This window comes from Thunnus maccoyii, chromosome 3 (assembly GCF_910596095.1).
Source record: "Thunnus maccoyii chromosome 3, fThuMac1.1, whole genome shotgun sequence".
NCBI classification, from domain to species: Eukaryota; Metazoa; Chordata; class Actinopteri; order Scombriformes; family Scombridae; genus Thunnus; species Thunnus maccoyii.
Window position 1 is genome coordinate 3,049,372 of NC_056535.1, and position 25,118 is coordinate 3,074,489.

Here is a 25,118-nt window from a genome sequence, read left to right on the forward strand (position 1 = left end):
GTTTAATGTTGTCTTAACACAAACAGTGTCAATACTCAAGTCAATGCTATAGACACAGTTTAGTCACTCAAATGTAATGAGGTTTGATACCCAGCCCTTGTCAGACCAAACAGATGACCATAAAAAAGGAGTCTTTTTTTTTTCAAAACTGTCTCATTTCTGTCCATGCTCCCTCTTAAAGAGTGCTGATGTGTGTCAGTGGAGCCTAAAGTGTGTCATTTCCACGCCCAGGCTCAGCATGTCGGAATGTAGCCCATAGGGTTATTACTACATTACTTAACACACACAAGTGACTAATGACTCCTATGAGCGGATGGTTTGTTGTGTCACACAGTCAGTTCACATGGGGGATGGGGGCTCAGTGATGATCAAGACAAGCTGTCTGAGGGAAAACTATAACTGTTGTTAGGCTGTATAAATTTGGCAATGTAGAGCAGGCTCTGCAAGGAGCAGTTTTAAGGATGTTTCTTATTTTGTGTGTTAATATCATTGTACATACTGATTTCAAATGTAACTGTAGTGATTTAACCTGTTTTAATAAGAGAATGTGCAAATTCTCACAGATGCTGATGTAATAAAGTATTCTTAAAATTGTTTGTTGTGTTTTTCTTTCAAATACATAACATTAATATTGAATCCCTCAAGATGTTCATTTGTAAGCGGTGCATTAGGGCTTGGAAGCTGACAGATGTGTTGCCAGTTGTAATTACGGACAGGGTGCTGTTGTGTAGATTGTCTGGTGCTACGCGCGTTCATGAGGCAGATGTTACCATGGAGATCAGGACGCTGAGATTTAGTCAACTGAGTCAATAACATCTGTTAATAAATATACCACATATCTATTTTATCTTGCTAATTAACTACCGACATTTACATATAATGTATCGTTCTAAGCTGCAACAGGATAACACGGGATATGAGAATAAAGTACATCATCAAATACTGGTTAAAAATATTTGAAGTGTTTAACATCGTTGTTTTGAGTCAACAGACGACATGATGAGATGACGTTTTTCTTAACATTTACGACAACGATGAGTAGCACGCGCATACCATCCCCTCATAATTCATGTCACCAGAAAATCCGTTACACCATCCTGGAGAAGAGGCAGCATCCCGTGCCAACATACACGAGGGTCCAAAATGGAGTAACGCCGAAGACAGTATAAGACGGGCATCCCACTGAATGTAATTCCAAATTCAAACTGACATTTTTCCGTCGCAGTTAAAAATTCTGAGTTCCAGAAGCCGCGGGGAAGTGGCAATCGTTGTTCCTGCTGTTGAGCTAGCTGCACAGAACAGGAAACTACAGGCAAGTATCTGGAAGGAGGGTAGCCCAGTTAGCAACAGTGACTGATGCTAACGTTAGCTAGCATTGTTATAATGTGGTTGAACCAGAAAAGTTAACTTAATTAACTGTCAAGCAGACATTTACGTGAAGCATTTACGTGCTATTTGTTGGAGATGAATATTATTACTGAAGTAGTTGGCGTTAAGTAGAGCAAAAGACACCCAACTGTGCTAACGTCTGCTGCATTTTTTTCCAAGCTGATTTGAATGGTGTGTATTAGGTGAGCTAACGTTAGCTAGCACTGTCACTGCGCAGAGTTAGCTTAACGTAGTCTTCCGACACATAACCTAGCGGTTCATTTATGGCTTGTCTTGTTGCACTTTGTGGCTATCTGCAAAGGTAACGTTATTTTTAGATTTAATATCCCATACGCTCGTATGAAGAGAACGTCAAACCACTCTTCATTCATTTTTATTACGGCCCTGCTTGGAATAGTCAGATTGTAAAAGGGAATAGAACGAGTACGAATTATATAGTTTGGCTTACCGACCACTACAGCTGATTAAAGCTGTATTTCTACATAAATTAACTTTAATTTATGTAGAAATACAGCTTTAATTTGTGTAATTTTATACTTCAGGCGTATTTCAGTTTTTTTCTATTTGTTTGTCATGTTAGATGTTCATTTTGATTTGGTTTGTGCAAAGAAGCTATCCACCCATATATGCAGATTATCATACATGTGATCAAATACATTGTTTCTGTCTGTGTTCCATTCAGAGGCATGCAGAACACTGGGGTCTGTTTTACAAGACACGGGTCTGTTTTAAGAAAAAAACGGCACACAGCCAATCTTATTTTTCATTGTGGACCAGGTCATCTTTAATCTAATGTGGTAGATTTTGTTGGCACTGGTGTCGTATTTCATGGGCTAGTGCTGTGCAGGGTGTTCATTGTTTCTGTTTTCCTCATTGCAGTAAAGAATGGAGCCATCAGAGCAGTTGGGCCCAGACTCAGGTTCTCAGGATGTCAACCCTGTGTTTCTGCAGCAGCTCAGGGAGCTGGACATCCCCGAGGAAGCAGCCAAACAGGTGGGACAGTACACTCACTGATATGCTGTACATGTAAAGACCGTATGCTTAATATATTCAAAAAAGTATTCAATAATTTAGTCCAAGTTTAAAATATGAAAGTAATTTCAGCTGCACCATAATAATGCTCACTGGGTTAGTTCAGCGTTCAGGGATATTCATATAATCTCCAGTGTGATATGATAACTATGATAGGAATTTCCCCGCAGCACAACTAATTATACTATGACTAATATGAGATGATTAATTGATCAGTGTCTTAAATGTCTTGTTTTTTCATTTAACCAAAGATTACCACAGTAATGTGCAATGTACAGGAGATGAGTTCTGATGACCTGACAAGTTGCCTTACTAATGTGCACAGTGTTATTAAAAAGAATGGCTTTCATCGGAGTTGAGGGTGAGTCCATGGAGTGTAATATCTGAATGTAAGGGAGAGATCACTGTTCAAAGAAATGAGTGATTGCACTTAACGTCAGTAAAGACACAGCAATATGATATCTGACCGGGATTTTGATCTCTTTCTCTCCTGACGTAAATTTCCACAAATTGTCTGCTTCAGTATCAACTTGTGAAAACGAGCAGGTTAAGTTCATAGAAATGAAAAAAATAGCACAGTAACAGACCCAAAATGAAAGTCATCTTGTTTTCTGAAATGATGGTGGTATTTCTGACTTGGTGGTGAATAATTCTCAAGTGTTTGAGAAACACAAAAACAAGGATTTCTCATGTCAGCTGAACTCCTTCAATGATGGTAGTTGAATCCTATCATATGCAGCATCGCTCCACCCACATCACCAATACTGCACTGTATTAATAAAGCATCTCTTATAACAGTTGCTCCATGCTAGATGACTGGTCATTCAGTGTGCTAATAGACCTTTTTTCCAGCAGATATTTTGACCGCAAAAGCACAGATGGAACTAATAACGTTAATGACTCCATTCTAGCAACTACTGTAATGCAAGATAACAATTATGTAATGTTATCGGTTACATTTGTGTTTGTACAGCTCACAATGTCTGCTGTAATAAAGGCCTATTGTAAATGTAATGAGTAACATTGTGGATGCTTATATCACAGACCTTCAATGATCCATACTCTTATAATGTGAACACTGCATTACCAGACAGCTTTCATGCTAAAAACTCCAGTTCAGAATATTACCTCATTATATCTCTCTCCAGTTAACTTTAATAGCAGAATATTAAGATGATTTTAAGCCTTATCAAACTCAGCGAGCACAGTGATAACTGGTGGTTTGTACAATTTCTAATACCCCTGCACTACAGCACCTCACTGATGAAATAGTTTATATCTCATGTCTGTGCAATAAAGGTCTAAGAAGCCTGCATGTTATTTGTGAAGTACTGCAGTAAATGTACATATTATCAAATGTGCCTCAGTAAAATAAGTAATAAATGAACTGTCCGAAAAGCCTACAAATAAAATATTATTGTTGACAGGAAATATTAATGTACGTTATTGGTGAGATGGAGGTCCAGTGTTCACTGTGGGCTCATGTGTTTTTAACTTCATGGTCAATATTTATGTGACATTTTATGAGTTGCCATATAATGTGATGAGAGATTGAGATTTATTAAAATATTACCTTTATCAGCTTATTACTTTGTATCAGGCGGAAATGTTCCGATGCTAGAGTATACTGCCATATTCATCATACCCCTCTCTTCATATACCACCGATGTGTGTATCATCTAAATGTTAACTGTGTCACACAAGTGTCACTTTCTGAAGCACCAGCACATTTAAAACTTGAACGTCATCAGTCACGTGCTATTGTTCAATTGACACAAACTCAAACACAACGTATTGAAACATTGTGCTTCACCGTAATGAAACAAGCTTCAGTATCATCCGCCTACCACTCTTTTCTAGCTTTCTACATGCTTATATCTTGTGTTTAGGAATGTGCAGCATTTAAATACCCAAAATAAGAATGTAGTTTTAATGGAGCAGTTTGAACGACTGTAAAAGCTGAAGTTTAATTGAACAAATGTCTTGCTTACTTGTATCATTTGTCAGCCAAAATGATGGCGGGCATGGCCACACTATAATTCACTTCTTTGTTCTCTGACCTTTTTCTATTGTTTCTCTCGAACTCCAGGCACTCCTGCATACTCGGAACGTGTCTGCCGAGGAGGCGGCCATGTACTACTTCAACAAGCTGGAGAATGAGGTGCCCATAAGCTAGCCTTAGTCTCCACAGGTACACCTTGGTACATTAGACCTCCTGGAGTTTGTCCAAAGCCAAATCTCAGTGTCTCTTCTTGTCTGTTGTGATCCTCAGGAGGAGGGAGATGATGATCTCATGTTCAAGATGGTGTTTGTGGTGAACATGGACCTTGCCATGGGTGTTGGAAAGGTAAAAACGAGTGGGGCTGCTGTGGACTGTGTGGGTTATGTGCTGTCTTCCAAGTGCTTCTCTTAATATGTAATGATAGTTCAGTTATGGTTTGTCATAACATGAAAAAGCTCTCTCCTGAGTTTAGAGAAAAGAAAGCTAGGATTTCCTGCAAGACAAGTCTTGGAGCTACTGCACAGACAAAAATAGAGGAGGAACTTTTTATCTAAGCTAACTTTTGAAGCTCTTGCCCACACTGTAAATTGAATCACTCCTGTCTCTGGCTTTACAGTCACATGAAACCATAGGAGCTTTGAATTTGCCTGGAATTTTCCAGGTTCTTCCAATTATTGACTAACAGGTTCAGTGCTCTTTTGCTCTGAGTGGGAGTAGTTAATTCTCACATCAGTTGCACTGAAACAGTGGTTGTAGTTATTTCATGCAAATTTTGTTGAGTGCTGAGTTTGCATTCTAACAGTAAAAATGCAAAGTGCAAATTTATTTTTTTACGTTCAATGTGAACCTTTTTATTCGAACTCGGTCAGAAAGAGCACATGGAGCCCATCTATAGTATGGCTGAAAATGTGACAGATTGTCATGTCAGTGTGACCTCGGTGCTGTGTGTTTGTGTAGGTGGCAGCCCAGGTTGGTCATGCTGCTGTGGGTTTGTACCAGGCTCTGCAGGAGAAGAACAGCTGGAGGGAGATGGCCTGGAAGTGGGACCACAGTGGGTAAGACCTGAACAATATGTTGTTAGAGAGGAGATGCACGTGTTACGTATCAAAGTTAGTGTCCATATTTAAAGCTCTGCTACCTTCAACATCACAGTTTTTACTTCAGGAGGAGCAAGCTCGTTCTACTGCTGCTGTTTTACAGAAACCCAAAATGTTACCCCATTAATGCTCCACTTCCAGAAATGTTCCGCACTTTGTTGTACTTGAATTTATTTTAGAAGGTTTGCTTTGCCACTTGTCCTCCTTAGTCTCTTTATTTTTTTTTGAACATGTAATCCTGCAACTGTGTCAGATAGCTGTGCTACTTTTGCTTTTTTTTTTTTCTCCAATCATTGCTCACCATCTGTGTCTGTGTTCTAACATCGTTCTGGACTCTCCACACTTGGCTGTCATTATTTTATTAGAATAGCTGTATCAATTAGATGATTAGTTACTGACATTGTTGACTACCGAAATATCTTTAAATACCTCTTTTGCCAGAATGTATAATATTGTTGAATAATCAAGTCAATCCGTATTATATTATTGATGAAAAAGTTCATGTGCATGGTGTTGATACAGAGCTAAGAAGGTGGTGGTCCAGGGCACCAACGTGGCTCATCTACTGGAGCTGCAGGCCCTGGCCATGAGCCTCAGCCTGCCCACTTACCTGGTCCAGGATGCAGGGCTTACCCAGGTGAGGGAAACATGCCATTTTCAAAATTGGCTTTTGCGTCAGTGTTTTTTGGATGTCATTTCATTCACTTCACATCTCTTTATTAGTACTAATACATTTGGTCAAACATTAATTGATTTTGTCAGTGTCGGCTAGACATTCAAGTCTCAGTGCTAAACCGACCCCTCTTTGTCTTTGGCAGGTGGAGGCCGGGTCCCGCACCGTCCTGGCCATCATGGGCGAGGAGGAGATGGTGAACAATGTCACTGGGAGTCTGAAGCTGCTCTGAGGGGATCAAACCTACAGTGGGGAGGCATGGCTCTGTGGTGCCAAAGTGCAACCAGCAGAGGGCAGCATTTCCCAGCAGCAAGGAGAGTCTTGGCATGCAAGAGAGTAACAACCTTTAAAAAAAAGACCTAAAGAAAGAGGGAAAACAAGACATGTCCCAACACCAGAAAACCAACACTCTTGGCCATTTGTTTCCCTTTCATTCTTTGTCTAAGCCGCTTAGTCGGCCGTTGCGAGCAGGAGGGGAGAGAGACAGGTTCCTCACAGGGGAACAAGTCCAGGGCAGTTGTGTGTTTTGTTTTTTTGTTTTGTTTTTTTTTTTCTGGGAAACTTTTCTCTTTTTTAAACAGGCCACCAACTTAGCAGAGAGTCTTATTAGAATTTGAATCAATTTTCAAACACATTTAGTCTGTTATCCAGTTTCAGATATGGCTAAATGAAGTATTTTTGGTGGTTGACCAATATTGTAGTCATGCTTATTCCAGGGGTGGTGTACTGTAGACTAATGCATTATGTAATTATAATTATACCCATACGCATAGATGTAGTATTTCCCAGTTGAATTCACTACTCCCAAGTGAAGGGTAACTTAACTGATGATATGTGAACACTCATTTTTGACGTTTAAATGATTTTGTCTGTATGCAACTACTCTCCCAAAGATCCCTATCCTATAGACTCAATAACATTACTTATTATTGATGAATGGCTCTATTTTATATTCATATGTCTCTTATGGCCATATACTGTATTAACTGTGGTGTGCCACCCTAAACAGTATGCACAGTTACTGGACTTTGTTGTATTGTTATTTCTTTATGCAGAAGGAAAGATTCTCTTAGGTTACAGATTTTGGATTTATTGTCAGAATTTGATGGTGGCGGAGAAGTTCTATGGAAAAAATATTATGTTATGTCCGTTAAAGGCCTACGCTGGGCCTAACTTTATGCACTCTGACTGCCTGTTGGTGGATAGTTAAAATAGTGAATTTGATCAACTTGCAACTCGAGAGGTCACAGATGATCGTGTGTATGACATTTGTTAAGGACTCTATGAATAGTCTTGCACACTACTAATAATCTTAATATACAAAGAATTATTTGCAAGCTGTTGTTTGTCTATGTTCTCTCTAACAAATATTTGTGGGCATGAACTGCCACTCCCTTAATTCTTAAGTGTAATGTCAATGATTTTATTTGTGACAGAAATCTTGTCAAAACGGCAGTGTCATGCATGCAATATGAGCTGTATATATGAACAGACCATGGGAATCCCAAAGTCATGTCAATTTTAGTAACATGTCCACACTTTGATACCTCCTGTGTTATACCGTCATTTGTGTGAGTGTTTCAGACTATGGAGACAATTAAAATGCCTCCAAATGAAGTAACAAACCGCCTGAATCGTGTTTTTACCTAACACAGAGCCGACCATACAGACTATGCAGATAAAAGAGATTTGCTAGAGCTGTGGCAGTGAAAGCAGTGTGGGGGAGGGTTGAACACAGCCATGTTGCAGTGCGCGGTTTGGGCTGGCCATATGACATTGCTTTTTCACCGCAGTAACAATGGCAGCATTGTGAAATATGACCGTCGCTTACCACGGCAGTCCGGCTGGGAAATTTATAATCTGTCCTTCAGTTATTAACCTCATGACGTGTTCTCGGAAATTATTCTGGTGGTAGTGTTTATAAAGGGCAACAGCCAGACGAAGGACGGGAAGGCGGACAGTTACTTTCCAAAGGCCAACACATGTAGATATTTGTGAAATTAAAAGTAACATCAGATATAAAGATAACAGCCCACTCTTGCTCGTGTGTGTCGGCTGTTGTGGGGCGTGGGTGTTAGCTTATTTTATATAATTCACCGACTATTAAAGGGATGCATTTTGTTCTTGGTTTAGCTAAATTGTGTTGACACCTTTTTATTTTGATTTCATAGCAAAATTGTATGTGAGTGGACTGTTTCAGTATACCATATTAGTGTGTTGGTGAATACCGACATTAGTTTCCATGACATACTAGGGTTCAGCTAGTTTGTCAGCATATTAAATGTTAATTTGATGTCAAGCGTAGCCTGCAGCTGTGCTACTAATCGGAAATAAGTGACAATAGGAAGTGTCTACATTTATATCACTGCTTTGTTCGGCCTCTGCCTTCATTTCATTAAATGAATCCAATACTTAAGACAACATCATAATGTCTCCTGAATATCTGCTTTATGGAAGTCGGGGTCATAATCAATTTTATTGTGGAAGCCACTCAGCCGCAATGTAATAATTGTATTATTCTGCTGTCTAATCTTGTAGCTCGTCAGACCTCTGCAACAAATGACGTTGGCATTTATCTGCACAGCCAATCCGAAGTCGCCCCCAAGTCTCATGACATGACATGAAACCAATCGCGTCATTGTTACTATTTGTTTATAAATATCGCAGTCCCGACGCCAAAACTTGTATTATTTACTTGTACCTGTTGAAAATAACGTCTCCGTTTTACGCTTTGTTTGTAAATCCAGTGTGTGTGTGTGCGTGTGTCAGGCTAGGGCAATATACAATTCAAACACTAACATCACAGCAAAAATTATGCTGATTTTGTCCGCTCTAACCCTTCCTCTGCTGCAAATCCCACGAATACTTTGCTCTGTTGAGCCGCTGGTGAAAGGGATGTTTTTCGTTGTGTCGGGTATTTTTTCTGTGCAAGTGTGTGGAGAGACTGATTTCGGCAGCGGGAACTGAAGTAGGAGGGACCAGTGAATAAGTAGATGCAACCCAGGAGTACTGGTCAATTTCCCTGTCCAACCCCCTGACCAGATGCTACCGGAGCGCGACACCTCACTCTCTGCTCATCTGACAGGCTGGTAGGTGGGGCTGACCCAGTGGGCTGACCCTGGAACTGGGCCCCAGAGACCCCGTGTAGCTAACGCCTGCTACTATCTATTGGTATGAAAGCTCCTTCCACAGTAGATAGATGAATGTACCCCTCAGATAATGAAAAAACAATAATCCCACTAACGAATTAAAATTAAATCCACGGCATTTGAATTTAATAACAAGAATTCCCCAAAACTTTTGAAGATACAGATCCTTTGAAGGGTGTCAAATTGTCTTCCGACTCCAGCCACTCTCTATAGCTCTCCTTCTTGTACGCCACCAAGCACACACACACATATCATGAAGGGACTGAATTTTCGCACCCCTCCTCAAAGCAGTGCCCGCCCCGTTTTGCGTAGTTGACGGAAAAAAACAACCAACGCTCTCGTTCGCATCCAATCACATACATTTATGTCTGTTTGTAAGCATGACTGACACGATGATATCCAATCATTGGCAAGAGGCGGGATATCGCAGCCCATGGAGAGAGCCCCTGCACGGTCGCCAGGGAAACCCCGTGGCGTGGTTGTGTGTCAGTTTCGCTGGGACCCGCGGTCGGTGCCGGTGAGGAGGGGGATGGGCGCCTCTGCGACTGTAAGGATCCGAGACAGAGTCAGAGCCCCGTATCACATACAGCAGCATATACCCCATTATAAATAGCGACTGTAAATATTCAATACACTCAAATAAATGGATTTATCCACCGGGGATCTATCGTAGACACTCAATGGATGCACTGCACCTGAACAGGACAGGGAGTTTAACTTTCCTTCTATGTGTGGGAGACACTGAGAAGTTTGTTTCCTACCCCTGGAGAGGGAGCTACTTTTAAGGGCAAAGGATACAGGAGACTCCGAGGCCGACGTCAGGCCTACTGGTCTGGCTGGATTTGATGTTGGGATACTCTAAGGACTTCCTTCTGTACATGAATTTGCCTCGCTTGTACAAGTTTGGAATGCCTCTTTAGGTAAGTGTTTTAAATCTGTGTTAGTTGATAATATTAACCTTTATAAATGAAGACAGTAACATAAATACAACAGACACTAACCATGTTTTCAGTCAACCCAACATAGCTATGAAGCTAACCAACTTAGCTAGCTAACTAAACGTCCACTTAAGTTTATTAGAACAAGTTGGGTTGCCTCCACTATCTTTCCACTTTCAAGTGGCTTGCTTGGCTGGCCAGAAAGCTTCCCATATTGATGGTCTGCCTTGCAGGGCTGCTCTTGGCTGTGTCTGGACTGATCTTCCATGTTTTTTTTTATTAGCTCCTCGTGTTGTTTTTGATAGCTAGCTTGTTAGTTTGGGAATCCACCACATTACAAGTTTTATAATAGCCAGTGATATAACAGTAATTCAAACAACCGTGTCCACATAGCTCTCAACACCATCATGCAAGTTTTGATGAGTTTGACTCGTGTAACGTTGAGTCCATTAGGGGTACATCTAGTTCAGTTTTTACTGTTTTCATGTCGTTGATAAACCACACTTTGCTGTCGTTACAGCGTTAACTTACTAATTAGAGGGTTTATTTTTGCCTCAAGAGCATGAAACTAAATAAAAAACATAGAAATCTTGGTCTGTTGAGCAACTTGTGTAATGTGTTGGCTAACATGACCTAACGTTACACTATATCAGCAGCACATTATACGGACTTTGTTTGTGTTTATATTGTGTTTCTTTGCATATATATTGGTAGGTTATATTGAGAGATCTACTGGGGCAGTGAGTTCAGAATCAGATCGCACAAGGTAACAGGCAAACTTGTTTTGTTAGAACCAAAAACCAATTTGTTGCATTGCTCTTATGACAGCAATGTGTTAATTGTTGTTCTGGGACCACGAAACTGTCGAATTTTTTGAAAGTTAGCCATGATACTGCTTGCAATTTGATCATTATTGGCGGCTCGTGTTAGCTAAGCAACCAGCTGCTGTGTTGGTTAGCGTTAGCAGACACAGCCATAGGCAACAAATGCTATACTAGCCTTTTTAGCTAACTTTTTGGATGTTTTCCAGTTGATTGTGTCCTTGTTTTGAACCAGTACTTCACAGCACAGCCGCTCCAAGCCTTACGCTATGTATACACCTGAGGACTAACTCATTATTGCTGTGGATTTTTGGAAAATATGGTGTCTGCATCATGGTGGTGTTTGGCTACATCATGTTAGTGCATTTCTCTTTGGCAACAGTCCTAACTTCTCTCAGGCGTGTGAATCAAGCTGAAAGCTCGGCTGTGTCTTCTTTATTTGTGCTTGATATGTTTTTTCCCTACGTGTGGGATCCAGCAATCAGAAACCCAGATCTGTTGTTAGTGACTTGCTGTTCTTCACCTCCCCCCACCTACCAACCCCCAGCCTCGGTGGCGGTTAAGAGAAATGGGTGGTATTTTAGAGGGGAGCTCTTGTTTCCTTTTTTAGCCTCCATTTTTTATTTCAACGTGTGAGTAAGTGCGAGTGGCATCGCTGAGCCGGAATGTAGCAATCACAAGTTTTAATCAAGTTGGAGACCTCGTAGTTGTTCTGTTATTAAACACCATCGCGTTGTTTCATAATTATTACATTTTCTTGATTCTGAGAAAATGCTTTATTTTTATCTCCACCCTATTAGACTGGTTTCAGGGATCAAAGTCTGGTCACAGTATAAAGATATGCCTTGTCATTTTCACAGTATAGTTGATCATCATTTTTAGGTAAAATGCAACGCACCATGAGAACTATGCTCGCGGCAACCACAGCTGACAAGTGATACTGGGAAATGTATTAATGTTTAAATAGCGCCTTTCCTCTTTTGTAGTGTTTTTTGTGAGGTTTTAGTTTATTGGGACCCCGTGTTTTCCGAGCACAAATGGCTGCCCTAACCGTCGCCTGAGTGGCTTTGCTCCGCTCAGCTGCACCACGTAGACTCGCATTGTGCGGCGGCCGGAGTCCGGAGCAGTGGACACAGCAGGCGCAGAGAAAGGACATCTTATATTGCTCTATCGGACATGGTTAGGTCAATTAATGTGTCACCGGATGTGTGACTCTCCCTGCAGTGATATTTGTGTCTGACGTGTCGCAAATTCAACTGGTCATACTTCAGCCATATTACTCTTTCTACACAGCCCAAAAAAATCTCTTATTGAAACGATCAGATTGGATGCTTTAATATCAACAGAGGACATATTTGTCAGTGAGAATCCTTATCAGTCATATGTTTCTTGGTTGCTCTGTATTTGCACTTTAAGTACTGTGCTCATTAATATTTCAACCAAGCTCAGTAAGAAAATCCACCACACACAAACTGCTTTGAGATTGGAAAACGTATGTGAGAGGCCTTTTTTTTTTCCTGAGCAGTTGTCGACCTTGCTCCATGAGTACAAAGATTACACCCGTGCCCTGCTGGGGGTGTTCAGCCCTCGCCAAGTATTTGGATTGATCTTGATGCCTGTTGGAAGCCAGATTGCAGTGTGCTGAGCCTTGTTTTCATTGGTTGCGACTGACATTCTCTGAATATGTTTCACATCTTTTAATAGACTGTGTGGGCTGCAACATGCAAACCTGGCCACTCAGAACCATTGGAAACATGAGCCCCTCCAGCACTCCCCCTGACCTGATCCTCCTTGTTATCTTGAACAAACACCGCTCTCACTAACAGAGACAAAGACATGTACACAGCCGAGTAAGAAATGCAAGGAGAATATGGGACACAAGCAAGCACATAATGCCGTGGCTTCTTAAACTCAACCTGCCACCCTGGGAAAGCTAAGAATGTACAGCCTGGCTGCTTGTTGCTGCTCTGCCGCCATGTTGGTTTTCCAGGCCTCTCAAGCAGGTCCAGATTATGTTTTACAGTGAGATACACCTACTGTACTACGGGTGTTGAGTTACAACAATTGCTGATTGAGGGCTAACACGGAGAGCAGCACTGTACTTTTGTGTGTGTGTGTGTGTGTGGATCTGTCTGCAGGATGTGGACCCTTCTTTCCCAATATGGGCCTCTGAAACTTTGGAGATCTAAGGAATGTGCAGACATGCAAGGTTAGCCTGGCCCAGTTTTCTGTTTACTAAGGAAATGTAGTCTGTCTCCCTTTCACATTCAGAGCGGTTACAAGAAATGTAACTGTTGGGTGACATGCCCTTGAAATCACTGAAGCCCCTTGTTGTAATGGGTGAGTGCTGTGTTCTGGATGAGTCTGAATTTAAACCCTGGTTTGTGTGTGTATGTGTGTGTGTGCTTGTACAAGAGGGAGTGAAGCAGGATGTTGGCCCATTTCCAAAAGAAGAAGACAGGATTCTGTCTCGGTGCAGACGGTTGGAGACGGGAGAGAGAGGGAGCAGGGGGTGTTGCTGTGAGGAATAGGAAGAGGGGGGAAAAAACCCTGTCTTTTTTAGCTTGCCATTTGCATGCTGATGACACTCTGTATCATTACACGGAGGGCAGGTGTAGCTATTGATATGTTAATAAGGTTTCATGTGTGTTGTGTCTATGTGACCAAGTCAACTAACCCAGTGTTGTGGATCTACACCTGTATGGAAACAGAAAGGTTGCATTCACGTAAGTGGGAAGCAGACGTGTGCTTTTTGTCTCTGAAGTGTAGTTTCACTGCACTGCATTTCATGAGTGTTTAGCAAATAGTACTGACTCTTCTCTTGTTTCTTGAGACACGTCCATTCTTGAGTGTTATATAGATAATGAAAAATATTAAGATGGTTACTCACACCTATACATATATCTCTTTATTTCTTAGCATGTAAAAAGTATTTATTTTTTTTACAATCATAACTGATTTCCTCGGTTGTAAGAGAGACTAACTTTAGATACCTTCTGCCCTTGCTTTTAATTTTAGCTACAGATATAGAACCAGTCCATCCACCTTCCTCTCTGTGTAGCTTCTCCTCTGCAGCTGCTGTGTGTGCTCTGTGGCTTGCCGTCTTGCACAACAGGGTTAAAAACAAGTCGCTCTGACGCCTGCCTCATCGGTGCATTCCTATTGGCGCAGGAGCTCTGGAGCTGCTCCAATGGGGCGCAGCATTTCCTCGGCACTGGGGGAGCAATGTTGCAGAGGGCTGTGCTGGTTAATTCTGTTTTGTGCCGAGAAGCAATGCTTCTTGGGAGAATAATGGAGAAGGAGGAGGAGGAGGAGGCTGGGGGGAAAAAAAACAAGGCTGAAAGGGGGTGAGGCAGGCAATCTACGTAATCATCTCTCTCTCTCTCTCTCTCTCTCTCTCTCTCTCTCTCTCTCTCTCTCTCTCTCTCTCTCTCTCTCTCTCTCTCTCTCTCTCTCTCTCTCTCTCTCTCTCTCTGCTCTCTCGCTCGCTCGCTCTCCTGTTCTTGTTTTATTGCACCCTTACGTTTTGTCTTTCATTTCCTTTTCTTTCTCTCACTGTCACGCTGCCTGTCTCGCTCTCTTGTGATACTTGGCTGAGCGTACAGCAGGAACAAAACTCACCAATATTCCGAGTTTCTGTCTCTCCACCTTTTGAACTGCAGGCAGCCATTTTTGGCTCCACCACATTAATCCTCCTCTTTCTTTCCTTTTTCCACCCTTTCCCCTCGTCCTGTCGCTCTTTTTTTCTTTCATGTAACTAAGCGGGACAATAAAGGAGACCAAATAACAGTCGATTTAAAATGCCCAAATGCTTTTGTGTGTGGTGAAAGCAAGATTGCTAAATCTACAAGCACATTTCCAAGTGTGTTTGCTCAGAAGGTGTTGTCAGGCGGGAGAGAGAGAGCAAATAAGGAGCAGCACAGAAGAAAAGCAGCCAGGAGAGCTTTTGCACCAAAGTCGAGCCACTTGACACCAACCTGCTCGCAGCTGCCCTGTTTTGTAATGCACAGCAGCAGTGCTAAAAACAAAAGGGGAAACGAATGGCTGGTGCCAGGTTTTTCCTGTTCACAAGCGCCTTGCTCTGTCACCTTGAGCAAATGGTTCCTGTTGGGAAGAGTGAGGTGGGAGTTTTTGTCGTCTTTTCTGTAAACAGGCTTTATCCCCGGCTATTGACTCATGCTTTTAGAACAGGTTTGGACTTAAAATAGAGCACTGCCTCTGAACTCTTTGAACCCTAGATTTGTTCCTCGTGGAAGTGTGGCAGTTGTTTTATTCAAATACACCTCCTCACACACACTTTTCCCAGAATTTCGATGTCTTTCCTCAAGACATTTTAGGTTTGTTGTGTTCACTTCATGAACTCTGAACAGAATGGGACAGTTGAAGCCCTACAGCAATTCAAAATGGCTGCCAAGCCTCAGTGTTTTTTTTTTTTTTCTTTGAGTGACACATTGTAATCTAGCATTGGCGAGTCTCACATATGTGTTGTGCTGTGAGTGTTGTTGCGAGGTGGAGCCAGGGCAAGCCCTCGTGTCACTCTGGATAAGACCGTCGGCCAAAAGAGGAAATGGAAATGTCATGTAAATGTGTTTGTCATGCAGTGAGATCACGTGGTTGAGAGACAGAGGGTGTCTCTGGTTTATGTTATGCCAGAGCATGAGCTTATCTAACAAGATGGCTTTTTTGGGCTCCACGCCTCTACTAGACTACTACTTGGAAAACATCCTTCCCCACGTTCGGGAGTAGACATGCTTACAGGGAATACTGCCATTGTGAGGAGTGAGTGTCCTTCTCTCTAAAGCTCTGTAAATCTGTTGTAAAAATGTTACCTTTCCTTTTGAATTGGTTAGGTATTAATCATAAGAATGAATTGATTCCATAGAAGCAGCCTGCTTTTTTCCAGGAGGAATAAGAAAACAGAAGCATATCAGAAAGAGGTAGTCAAGCCTAAACAGGCAGCAGTATTTTGCTTAGTCCTTTCTGTTTTTCCTCATTTAGGTTAGTGATCCTCAAACGGACAGTGGCTGGCTTGTTTGCCCTGAAACAGATGATTGATTTTGTGTCATGCTGGCCCTGCTGTCGACCGTTCTCTCCCCCACCCCTCTTATAGCACCCACTTGGCCTTTGTTCTCCATTGTGTGTCTCTCATCCCTGGTCTGGTCCCGGTCCATTCAGGCAGCTGGACATTGTTGTGTTAATGGCGGGCCACACTGCGCTCTCAGGACGCTCGACCGCTCAGCATGACAACAGCCACAACGCCGCTAGGGTTGGAAGTATATCCAGTGACGATATAACCCAGCCACAGGCCCTTTGAAATATAGTATCCACTTCTTTCTGTGGTGCCAGATGTTTGCATCATTTCTCCATATGTCATTCCTTTACCCCCACATCTCCAGCATGTTTATATTTGTATGCAGTTGCCTGAACAGTCAGCCAACTCCTCAGTCTGATCGCAATTTGCTCCAGGAGTGTTTTCAGCTGGCTGTGCAGCAGCCATATCTGTTTCAGGCAGCCCTTGTGCTTTGTAATTATGGTTGAGGCCTATGATTGTGCTGCTGTAGTGAGAAATGGTTTGTCCCAAGTAGCTGAATGCTGCATCCCATAATTGTTTTATTTAGCCTGGTTCAGAGAGTTTAAGGAAGACAACACCACAATTTGGATAAGATAGTGATGGAAATGCTGTGGTAATAGCACTATATTTTTGCTGTGTGAGTGCTTGTACTTCTTGTTATTTTGGCTCTCCTTGGTTGTGCTCAAACTGTCACCATGACAATGGAGACCATTGTGAATCATATTAGAATGTACACATTAATAATATAGATATATAAATACCTGGGCTAAAGACCACTTTTCTTCATTAAGGCACTACAAACTTGTTGGTGTGCTGTATGTTTTACATTTGTGACATATGACTACAGTCGTGACTGTATGGATTTTTTTCTTGCGCAGTGAAAAAGCAAAAAGATTTAATTTTAAAATTTCAAATTTTAATAGATAAAAGGGTCCACATTTGACTGCTAGAACCTCTGCTCATGCTGAGCAGTGTGCAGTGGGGCTGGATATCAGTACTCTATAACGTTATGGTATTTACCAGAATTAGTCAGTACCAAGTAGTACAGAAACTTCTCCAGTCAAATGATACCTGCATTCGATCCTCTTTGTACCCATATCTAGAAAAAAATGACTATTTGTATGGTTTTGCTCATAGCCAATCACCGCAAGTGTTCTTTGATTTAATGCAACGTGTGATTTGCCCACTACTGCAGCAGCTACAACCTATACGGTCGATGGTGATAATACTTCATTGTACAGTTCTTTAATAAACATTTTAATAATTTGAACACTTTTGGAATGTATTCATGTAAAAATCATTTGGATGGGGAGGAGTGGTGGCATTTTATGAAGCAATCCTGTTTGAGCGGAGAGCAGTTAGCCTGGCTAGCTGGATAGTGGAGTCAGAGGCTGTGTTCATAACTGCCTACTAATGTATTATTTATACTTAGTATGACATTAAGTATGTAGTGCGTTCCAACTGCATAGTATGTGGATTTTGTGTATGCGAGAAATGCTCGGATGTATACTAGATTAGCAAGAATTTCTGAGTATGTGGCATGAGCTTACTGGACATACTCAACTGCCCCACAATGCATTGCGTCTCTTCAGACTGGAGGAGATGAGCCAGACTAAACACCGTTGTAATTTTCATTTCTCGGCATGTTAGGAGCTGCCTATGGCAGCCGTTGGCCGGGACAAGCCAGTCATCTAAGCTGCTAGCAGCCCGATTCATGAGATGATCGACGGGTTAACGTCTGTCTTCATCCCGGGAAGAACAGGATCTGATGAACTGATCTGTACAGCTCTTTGGTAGTGCTGTCAATCTTCCTCTATAATCCAATCAAATTTCATTCCTTATTGTTTTGAATATTCAAATTATAGTGGAATTTTTAATGCTTAAATTTGTCGTATTAATATTTACTATGTACTCATACACTGTATACACAGGCTTGCGCATTGCTAATGACACTGTCAGCATGTGCTTGTTATACATTCTGTCCACTAGAGGGCGTTCCAACATTACTAATGAACAGGTGATAGCTTTTTTTGCTAAGTAATAATTATGCTTAGGCACAAAATTAATAACTAAAATATAAATATTAAATAAGCTTTCATCATACAGGATCATAGTAAGTAAACTACGCACTTAATTGGAACATAAATACATCCACATCAGTATGCGCTTGTTTACATCAATATGTGACGTGTTATTTGGGTCGGGATGCACTGTGAGCCCAAATGATAGCGTGAGTTCTGTGTCCAAACCTCACACTGCAGCTGCAGCACTGATCACTCCGTCTTGTACTGTGGGCCTGCTTTCTTTTAAATGTTTCTGTTTGTTGACGGAAATCCAAATACTTTCCACATATAGCTTCTTAAATGGTCAGGAGTGGTGATCTCTGTGGGTGCATCACTTGTTACCATTACTGATATTGTAACGTTAGAGGTAAGAGTTAGCACATCGAATGTGAGAATGTGATTTAGTCAGACTCAGAAAACATTATTGTTCATCAGACTTGACAAAAACATTTCGTTTTCACATGTGAGTAGGCCAAGGCGAGATTCACTAACGTCACTAACGCCAACACATTTATGAAAAATACAAATACCCACTTTCAAATAGTTATTTCATCATTCGATTAGTATCTTTTTTTTTTATCATTCGAATCTCAAAATTCATTCCAACAGCCCTACGCTTTGGTAGGGATGGGTATCCAGAACCGATATTGAATTGGTAACTGGTCAGTACTGAAATATTGATAAGCTCCTTGACAAACAGTGCTGCTATCAGTATTTATGTAACATTAATTAATTCTAACATAACTAGCATAGGTGGCGGTAATGAACCTTAACACAGGTTGCCACCCATGCTGGTTTTTACTGGACAGAACAACAGCACTGCCTCTGGGGCTCTATATGCACAGATATTACCACATTTCAATTAATATTAATATATTAAAGTGAACCGATCAGTCCGTATTAAATTTCATTTTATTTTATTGAGTGTCCTCCCATCCTCAGACGTTTGCACTCCCAAGTCCTCAACACACCCACTTGACTGTACTGGGACAAAATAATCTCAACTCAGAGTTCCATTAACTTTTTTTTTTCTCAGGATAAAATAACCTCATTGACAGAGATGCAGTAAATGATGTTATTCAGTCTGTAATGTAGCTATAATAAAAATCTGAACAGTTATGTAGCTTAATAAAATAAAACAAAACTTAGTACAGACTGATGTGTTCATTTGAATACATTTATATTTATGTAAATGTGGTGATATCTGTGTATATATAGCCCCAGAGGCAGCACTGTTGTTCTGTCCAGTAAAAACATGAAGCTTCACTTTACATTCAGACAAACTAATGTGACAGTTACAATTGTCAGATTTCATCTGTGAGACCAACAATTATCTTTCAAAAGGAATAATATCATATATCAAAATGCTGTGGAGACATTAGAGCCAGTGGTAAATTACCAAAGAGCTGCAGATCAGTTCATCAGATCATCTTCTCCCAGGGATGACAGTGGACGTTGAGCGACGATCATCTCAGGACTCGGGCTGCTGCTGCTGCGAGACGATTGGCTGGTCACCCGGCCAACGGCTCCTCACATGTCCGAAAACGTTGGAGCAGATTTAGAAACAGGCGTTGTTTGGATAAATTGAGCACATTTTAGAAATCTACATGGTTACTTTCTCGCCTGGAAAAAATAGTAAAACTTAATAAAGTTACATATTTAACAGTCCTACAGTGAAAATCACAACAGCGTTTTGCCTGCTTTAAAATCTCTATCGCTGGCGGTTGGTATGAGATGCATTCTGGGATACCTGGCTGTATACTTCAGTGTGAACAGTCTGCTGGTAATGGCATACTTAACTTTTCATTTAGTAGACAGTATGCAGTACATACTCATTGACTATGTAGCTGGCAGTACGTTAGGCAGTTCCGAACACAGACAGAGATACTCTCATGCAGTCACCTCTCAGCGAAGATGAGGGCACAGCAGTTTTAGTTAGTTTATTGTCAATGGAGCGGACGTTGGCGAGGAAGATTGATGGGAGAACTGGTCAACTGGGGTTAGCCTTTAGCTTAGCTTTGCTTTCGGCGTCCCTCTGGACGGTCATTCTCGTGGGGCAATGCCAAGGTCTTGCGGCCTGGTGCCTGGAGCAAGCCCAGGCAACGCAGGGCCTCTAACATATTTTCCATCTGGTTGTGTTTGGCATTTAAAAATTTTTTTTTTGATTTTTGCGGTGATGACCCAACCCTGCAGAAGGCATCATATGACCACAGTATTGCGGTAATGCTGTTATCATCACAACCCTACATATGACAAGGCTTGTAGTGAGCAGCCAAAGGTTTATATATATATATCTGTTTGTCCGTTATTTGGTATGAAATCCATGATAGAATTCCTGACATTGTGCGTGTGTTTTTACCTCTTTGTGATATTGCAAATGTGTTTGGGTGAGTGTGAAATAAGATCTACAATGAGCCATGCTTTCTCCCTGGCCACATATCCCGTTTGTCTTAAAGCCAAGCCCTATTGATTTGCCTGTTCTTCATCTTCAATTTCCTCCTGCTGGAGCTTAGAGAGTGCAGCTCGACCTGCACTGTGCTGGGGAACGGCAGATATATTCATATCCTGCCTTGTACAGCAAGCATGTGTGCGGGGGCAGACTGAGGGGGCTGGTGTAATCTCACTCAACTGGATGTGTTGTGGAGGTTTCATGAGGCACAGGTGGACACTGTGCAAGTATGGACATGCTGTTCACACTATGTGTGTATGTCAATGGATGTATATGGATATATGACCCTCCTTGTGGTTTCCTTGAAGCCATATGTGGGAAAAGTCATTGTAAATAAATGATGAATGATTGACACCCTCCCATCAACCAATCATATTGGCCAACAGCCAGTCTATTCAATACATTGGTCAGTTTTGCAATGGCTGCTTACATGTATAATGCTGATATTTAGGTGAATATTTTTGTATAAATATTTATCCTATCTCTGTTTGATGCACGATGGCTTTTATTCTGTGTAATATACAAGGTTAAATAACCTGCAATAAGCTATACTCATTACTACAATGAGGAAGACAATACTGCCATGAGCATGCAGAAGCATGAAGGAAAGAAATTGCTTACAGAGTTATTTACTCTACTAATCTAAATAGAGTTGAGTTCATACTCAAAATAACACTATAACATGCATATTAGTTACAGTGTCTCTTTTGGTCAGCAGATGCTGCTTACATGCTGTGTTCAACAGACAGTTCTTTCTCTTAAAACAAACCATTACATGGAGTTTTAGATTAGTTTATGGTTTTATAGCGAACAAAACGAAAGGATAAAGTCATGGAAATTCCCAAATGTATCAACTGAAAGTGAAATCAGTCTATTGTAGTCATTGATCCCTGATGTATTTTTGCAGTACCCAACCCAAACATGTCATTATTGTTTTAGCGTGTGAGTATTAGTGTTCTGTTCTCACATGTAGTAATGGAAAATCTTGAGCAGTATTTTTTACCACGCCATGCTTAGGCCAGCAGTATACAGTAAACAAAATACCAGTATACATGCTGCACCGTCTGGTCAGCTAGTTTCATCACATCCATGCCAGGTGAAGAAGTTTCCAAGTTGCTGTTGAAGTGGAAATGCTTCTAAAACATGGATAGTTTGTGGCATTTTAACCACTGTCTGAGATATGTATCTATCAGCTTTTATTGATGTCTTTCTGCCTCTTAATGGTAACGATTGCTTAATGTTGCTGTTAAGATGAATGTAGGAGCTAGATGCCCAGCAAGGTCATTGAGCCATTGATGGAAATCACTGAATGACAAGCTGCCTGAGGTGTTTTTCCCATCGATGAGTGTCTTTCCTTACTTTGAGGTTCTCAGTGTAGACAGAAGTGCCCTGTGAGTTTACAGTGAAAGGGTGTACTCTTGCATTCTCCCAAGAGAAGGTTTAGCTAAATTGCTGGCGTAAGTGTAAGCAAAGGGGTTGTTTGTGTGTGTGTGTGTGTGTGTGTGTGTGTGTGTGTGTGTGTGTGCCTGCCTTAGACTTTTGCTATCATTTCACAACTTTGAAAGTCTTAATTGGACCGATGTCTAGACATGGCCACTCCAGAACTTCAACATTGTTTGTTGTGAAGCCTTTCCTGTGTAGCTTTGGTGATGTTTTTGGGGTGTTTTCTCTTGGCCTGCCAGGGCCTGCTGCAGAGAAATATCCCCATAGCATGATGCTGCCATAGCCAGGCTTTATGATGGAGCCGGTGTGTTTCTGCTGATGTGCAGAGTTTGTAGTTATCTAGTTCTAGTAATAATGACAAACTGCTCAGGTAAGTCATGTATGTGACTTGTAAAACTGATATAAAAAGGCAGTAACTGACTGACAACCGAACTGGACAAGCTATCTCACACCCTCAAATCTCTGACTTTCCTCTTTAGAGTTATCAAGCATATAACCACGATGTTAATCTTAAAAGTTGAACTGGAAGATTATGTCTGGCTGGTCACATGTTGCCATGGTTACTAACTATTCATCTGGAAATGACACGACATGACTTACAGATTATTAATATTATTAAACAGCAAAACCAGACTCTACTTTTGCTTTTCAAAAATAAAATTTGTGATGTCTCTTTCTTGAGGGCGCCATCCCAGACACCAGACACCAAAGAGCAACTCACAGACATTAGCTATTTCTAAATGAGCCCGTTGCAGGTATCGTTTCATCAATAAGCTGTGGTGAATTCAAATTTCAGCTCTTGCAATTTTGAGAATCACTCGTTTTGAAATTCAAATATTAAGATCAAAATAAAAAACCCCATAAAAACTCCATAGGTGCTCTGAAGAGAGTTGTGAATTGAATTTTGTCACACTTACGAATCATTATCATCGTTTTGTCTCATCACAGACATTGTTGTATAGCTGTTATTTTCACACCTGTCATCTCAGGAGCAAAGTATTGCATTGTGGTGTTTCTAGCCGTAGTAGTTTACACTGTATTTTAACACATATACTTTAGACACTTGAGTAACCTGTGAGAAATGGTTAAGAAGTGATTTTGACACAGGTCAGATGTGTTGTGAGTTTTACAAAGGTAACAGTACAGTGCAATCAGCTATTTTTATATTTGTACTTAAATTGCATGAATTTGTAGAGATGTGTTTTCACCTAATTACATCCACTATGATTATTCAGTGTTGTAAATCATTAAATCTGTAACAAGTTCCTATAGGCTGCGCGTGTGTCTATTTTTGTTCCCTCAGTATGTTTAAAGCTTACAAAACTCCCTGTGCTGAGCTCTGTTCAGACGAGGTGTGGCGTTTTGTATGTTCATGTCTTTTGAACTGCTGTGCATATGCTCTCATGTTTGGATTTGGAGAATGAGAATCGAATAGCATATTGTAGGACAGCACAATGCATGTCTACTAGTGCCTAAAGATGTCGGAACACTAGTGTGTTTAAAAAAAGAAGAAGAGGACAGGGCAGAAAGAGTATGTAAGAGATAAGAGAGAGGAAGAGAGGGGTCTCCTGAGCTGTTCATTTTGTGTGTATGTCCCTCCCCCTTGGACTTGTCTCCAAAATGGCCTCTGTTCTAGTGGAAGTGAAAAGACTTTGTTGAGCCTGCTGGTAATTTGAGCCCGGTATTCATGGGCAGAGGAACGAACAAGGAAGGGGAGGGAGGTGGTGGTGAGGGAGGAGGAGGAGGAGGGAGTGAGGTAAAGAAAGGCTTTCCTTCTTCGTATGGAATTTACCTCCCCAGTTCACCGTCTGGTTCTTTTGGAAGAGGCCCAAATAGTGACTCCCTTTGTGAGTTAGGTAGGAGAGAGGTGGCTATTTTTGTGAGGCAGCCGTCATCCACGGCATAATAAACAGCCAGCGGTTTTCAAAAAAAGAGCTCTGGATGGGATACCATGGGATCCACTCCATGCCATCGTGTCTAAATATGTTATAAACTAGTGGTAACCCTTTGTGCACCCTTTTATATCATTCTACTCTTACTCAGGGCTCTCCACAAGGATATGGAGTAGCCAGCTAGGGGGGTTCAGGGGCATGCCCCACCAGAGAACATTTGGCACATTCTAATGCCACTTTTCCATCATACATACTGATCTTAATTATGTTTTAATGAGTTTGCCTTCCTGATTGTAAACATATAGTGAATTATTGAAGGAGAATTAGGCTTCTTGTGCATTTTAGCTCTCACAGTCTGTAAATAGCTGTTGATATTAAAACCCACACCTACTCCTGACTGATCAGAGCTCATTTGTATTTATTTATCGACACCTTCACTGTAAGGTTTATCAAGACATGCCACAATGATGGTTAATGTATTGTTTTACTAGAAACATAAATGCACTGTTATTCAATGAAAATAAACAAGGTTATTTTAAGGGGGGACATGTTTTTAGTCCCATGTCTTATCTAGCCTCTGTATTTAAATTAAATTATTTATAAAATAAACCTATGCCAAAAATAACTCTAAAATAACAAAACATGTGAATCACTTGACTCACATCATGTGAATCTACTGAATCAACGCAACTTCTAGTCATCTTTGTCTTCATTTTCATCTTCACTATCATCCTGAGTGTCTACATTTTCCTCATATGACACAGGCCTGTTACTTTGACAACATTGCCTGTTGTAGTGTGTGTTTATAATGCATCTGAGAGATGGCTCTGCTGTAAAAAGTGCAATGTAAATAAAGCTAATTCGTTCATTGATGAAGCCCATAAACTTCTGTGTTGCGTATATGGAAAACGCAGCACTTTTGGACTTTGAATTACTTTGACTTACTGCACAATCGTCAAGTTGCTGCCACCGGTGTTTTCTGAAGTCTTGATGAAGTCTGAATTCTTAATGTGTTTTGTCATCAGTTATTTTGTCAAACACTGAAAACGACTCTCTGCTCTCTACACGGCAGGACACAACCTCTCAGCTGACAGTGCTT

At 41.1% G+C, this 25,118-nt stretch overlaps 2 protein-coding genes across 5 annotated transcripts in view; both read left to right on the forward strand.

Annotated features, from left to right (window-relative positions):
• Positions 1-1,043: 1,043 nt before the first annotated feature.
• Positions 1,044-7,126, forward strand: si:dkey-19e4.5 (UBA_like_SF and PTH2 domain-containing protein). Its single transcript, XM_042406160.1, has 7 exons — positions 1,044-1,312; positions 2,269-2,382; positions 4,511-4,582; positions 4,694-4,768; positions 5,381-5,478; positions 6,043-6,157; positions 6,339-7,126. The coding sequence occupies exons 2-7, from the start codon at positions 2,275-2,277 to the stop codon at positions 6,423-6,425; spliced, it is 555 nt and encodes a 184-aa protein (XP_042262094.1). The 5' UTR covers positions 1,044-1,312; positions 2,269-2,274; the 3' UTR covers positions 6,426-7,126.
• A 2,689-nt stretch (positions 7,127-9,815) lies between these two features.
• Positions 9,816-25,118, forward strand: part of setd5 (SET domain containing 5) — a 34,836-nt gene continuing 19,533 nt past the window's right edge. For 2 of the 4 annotated variants that reach the window (XM_042406156.1, XM_042406157.1), the window contains exon 1: positions 9,816-10,262. The gene's annotated coding sequence lies outside the window, so the exon portion shown is untranslated. The remainder of the gene's footprint in view (positions 10,263-25,118) is intronic. The other 2 variants (XM_042406158.1, XM_042406159.1) reach the window with 1 other exon arrangement.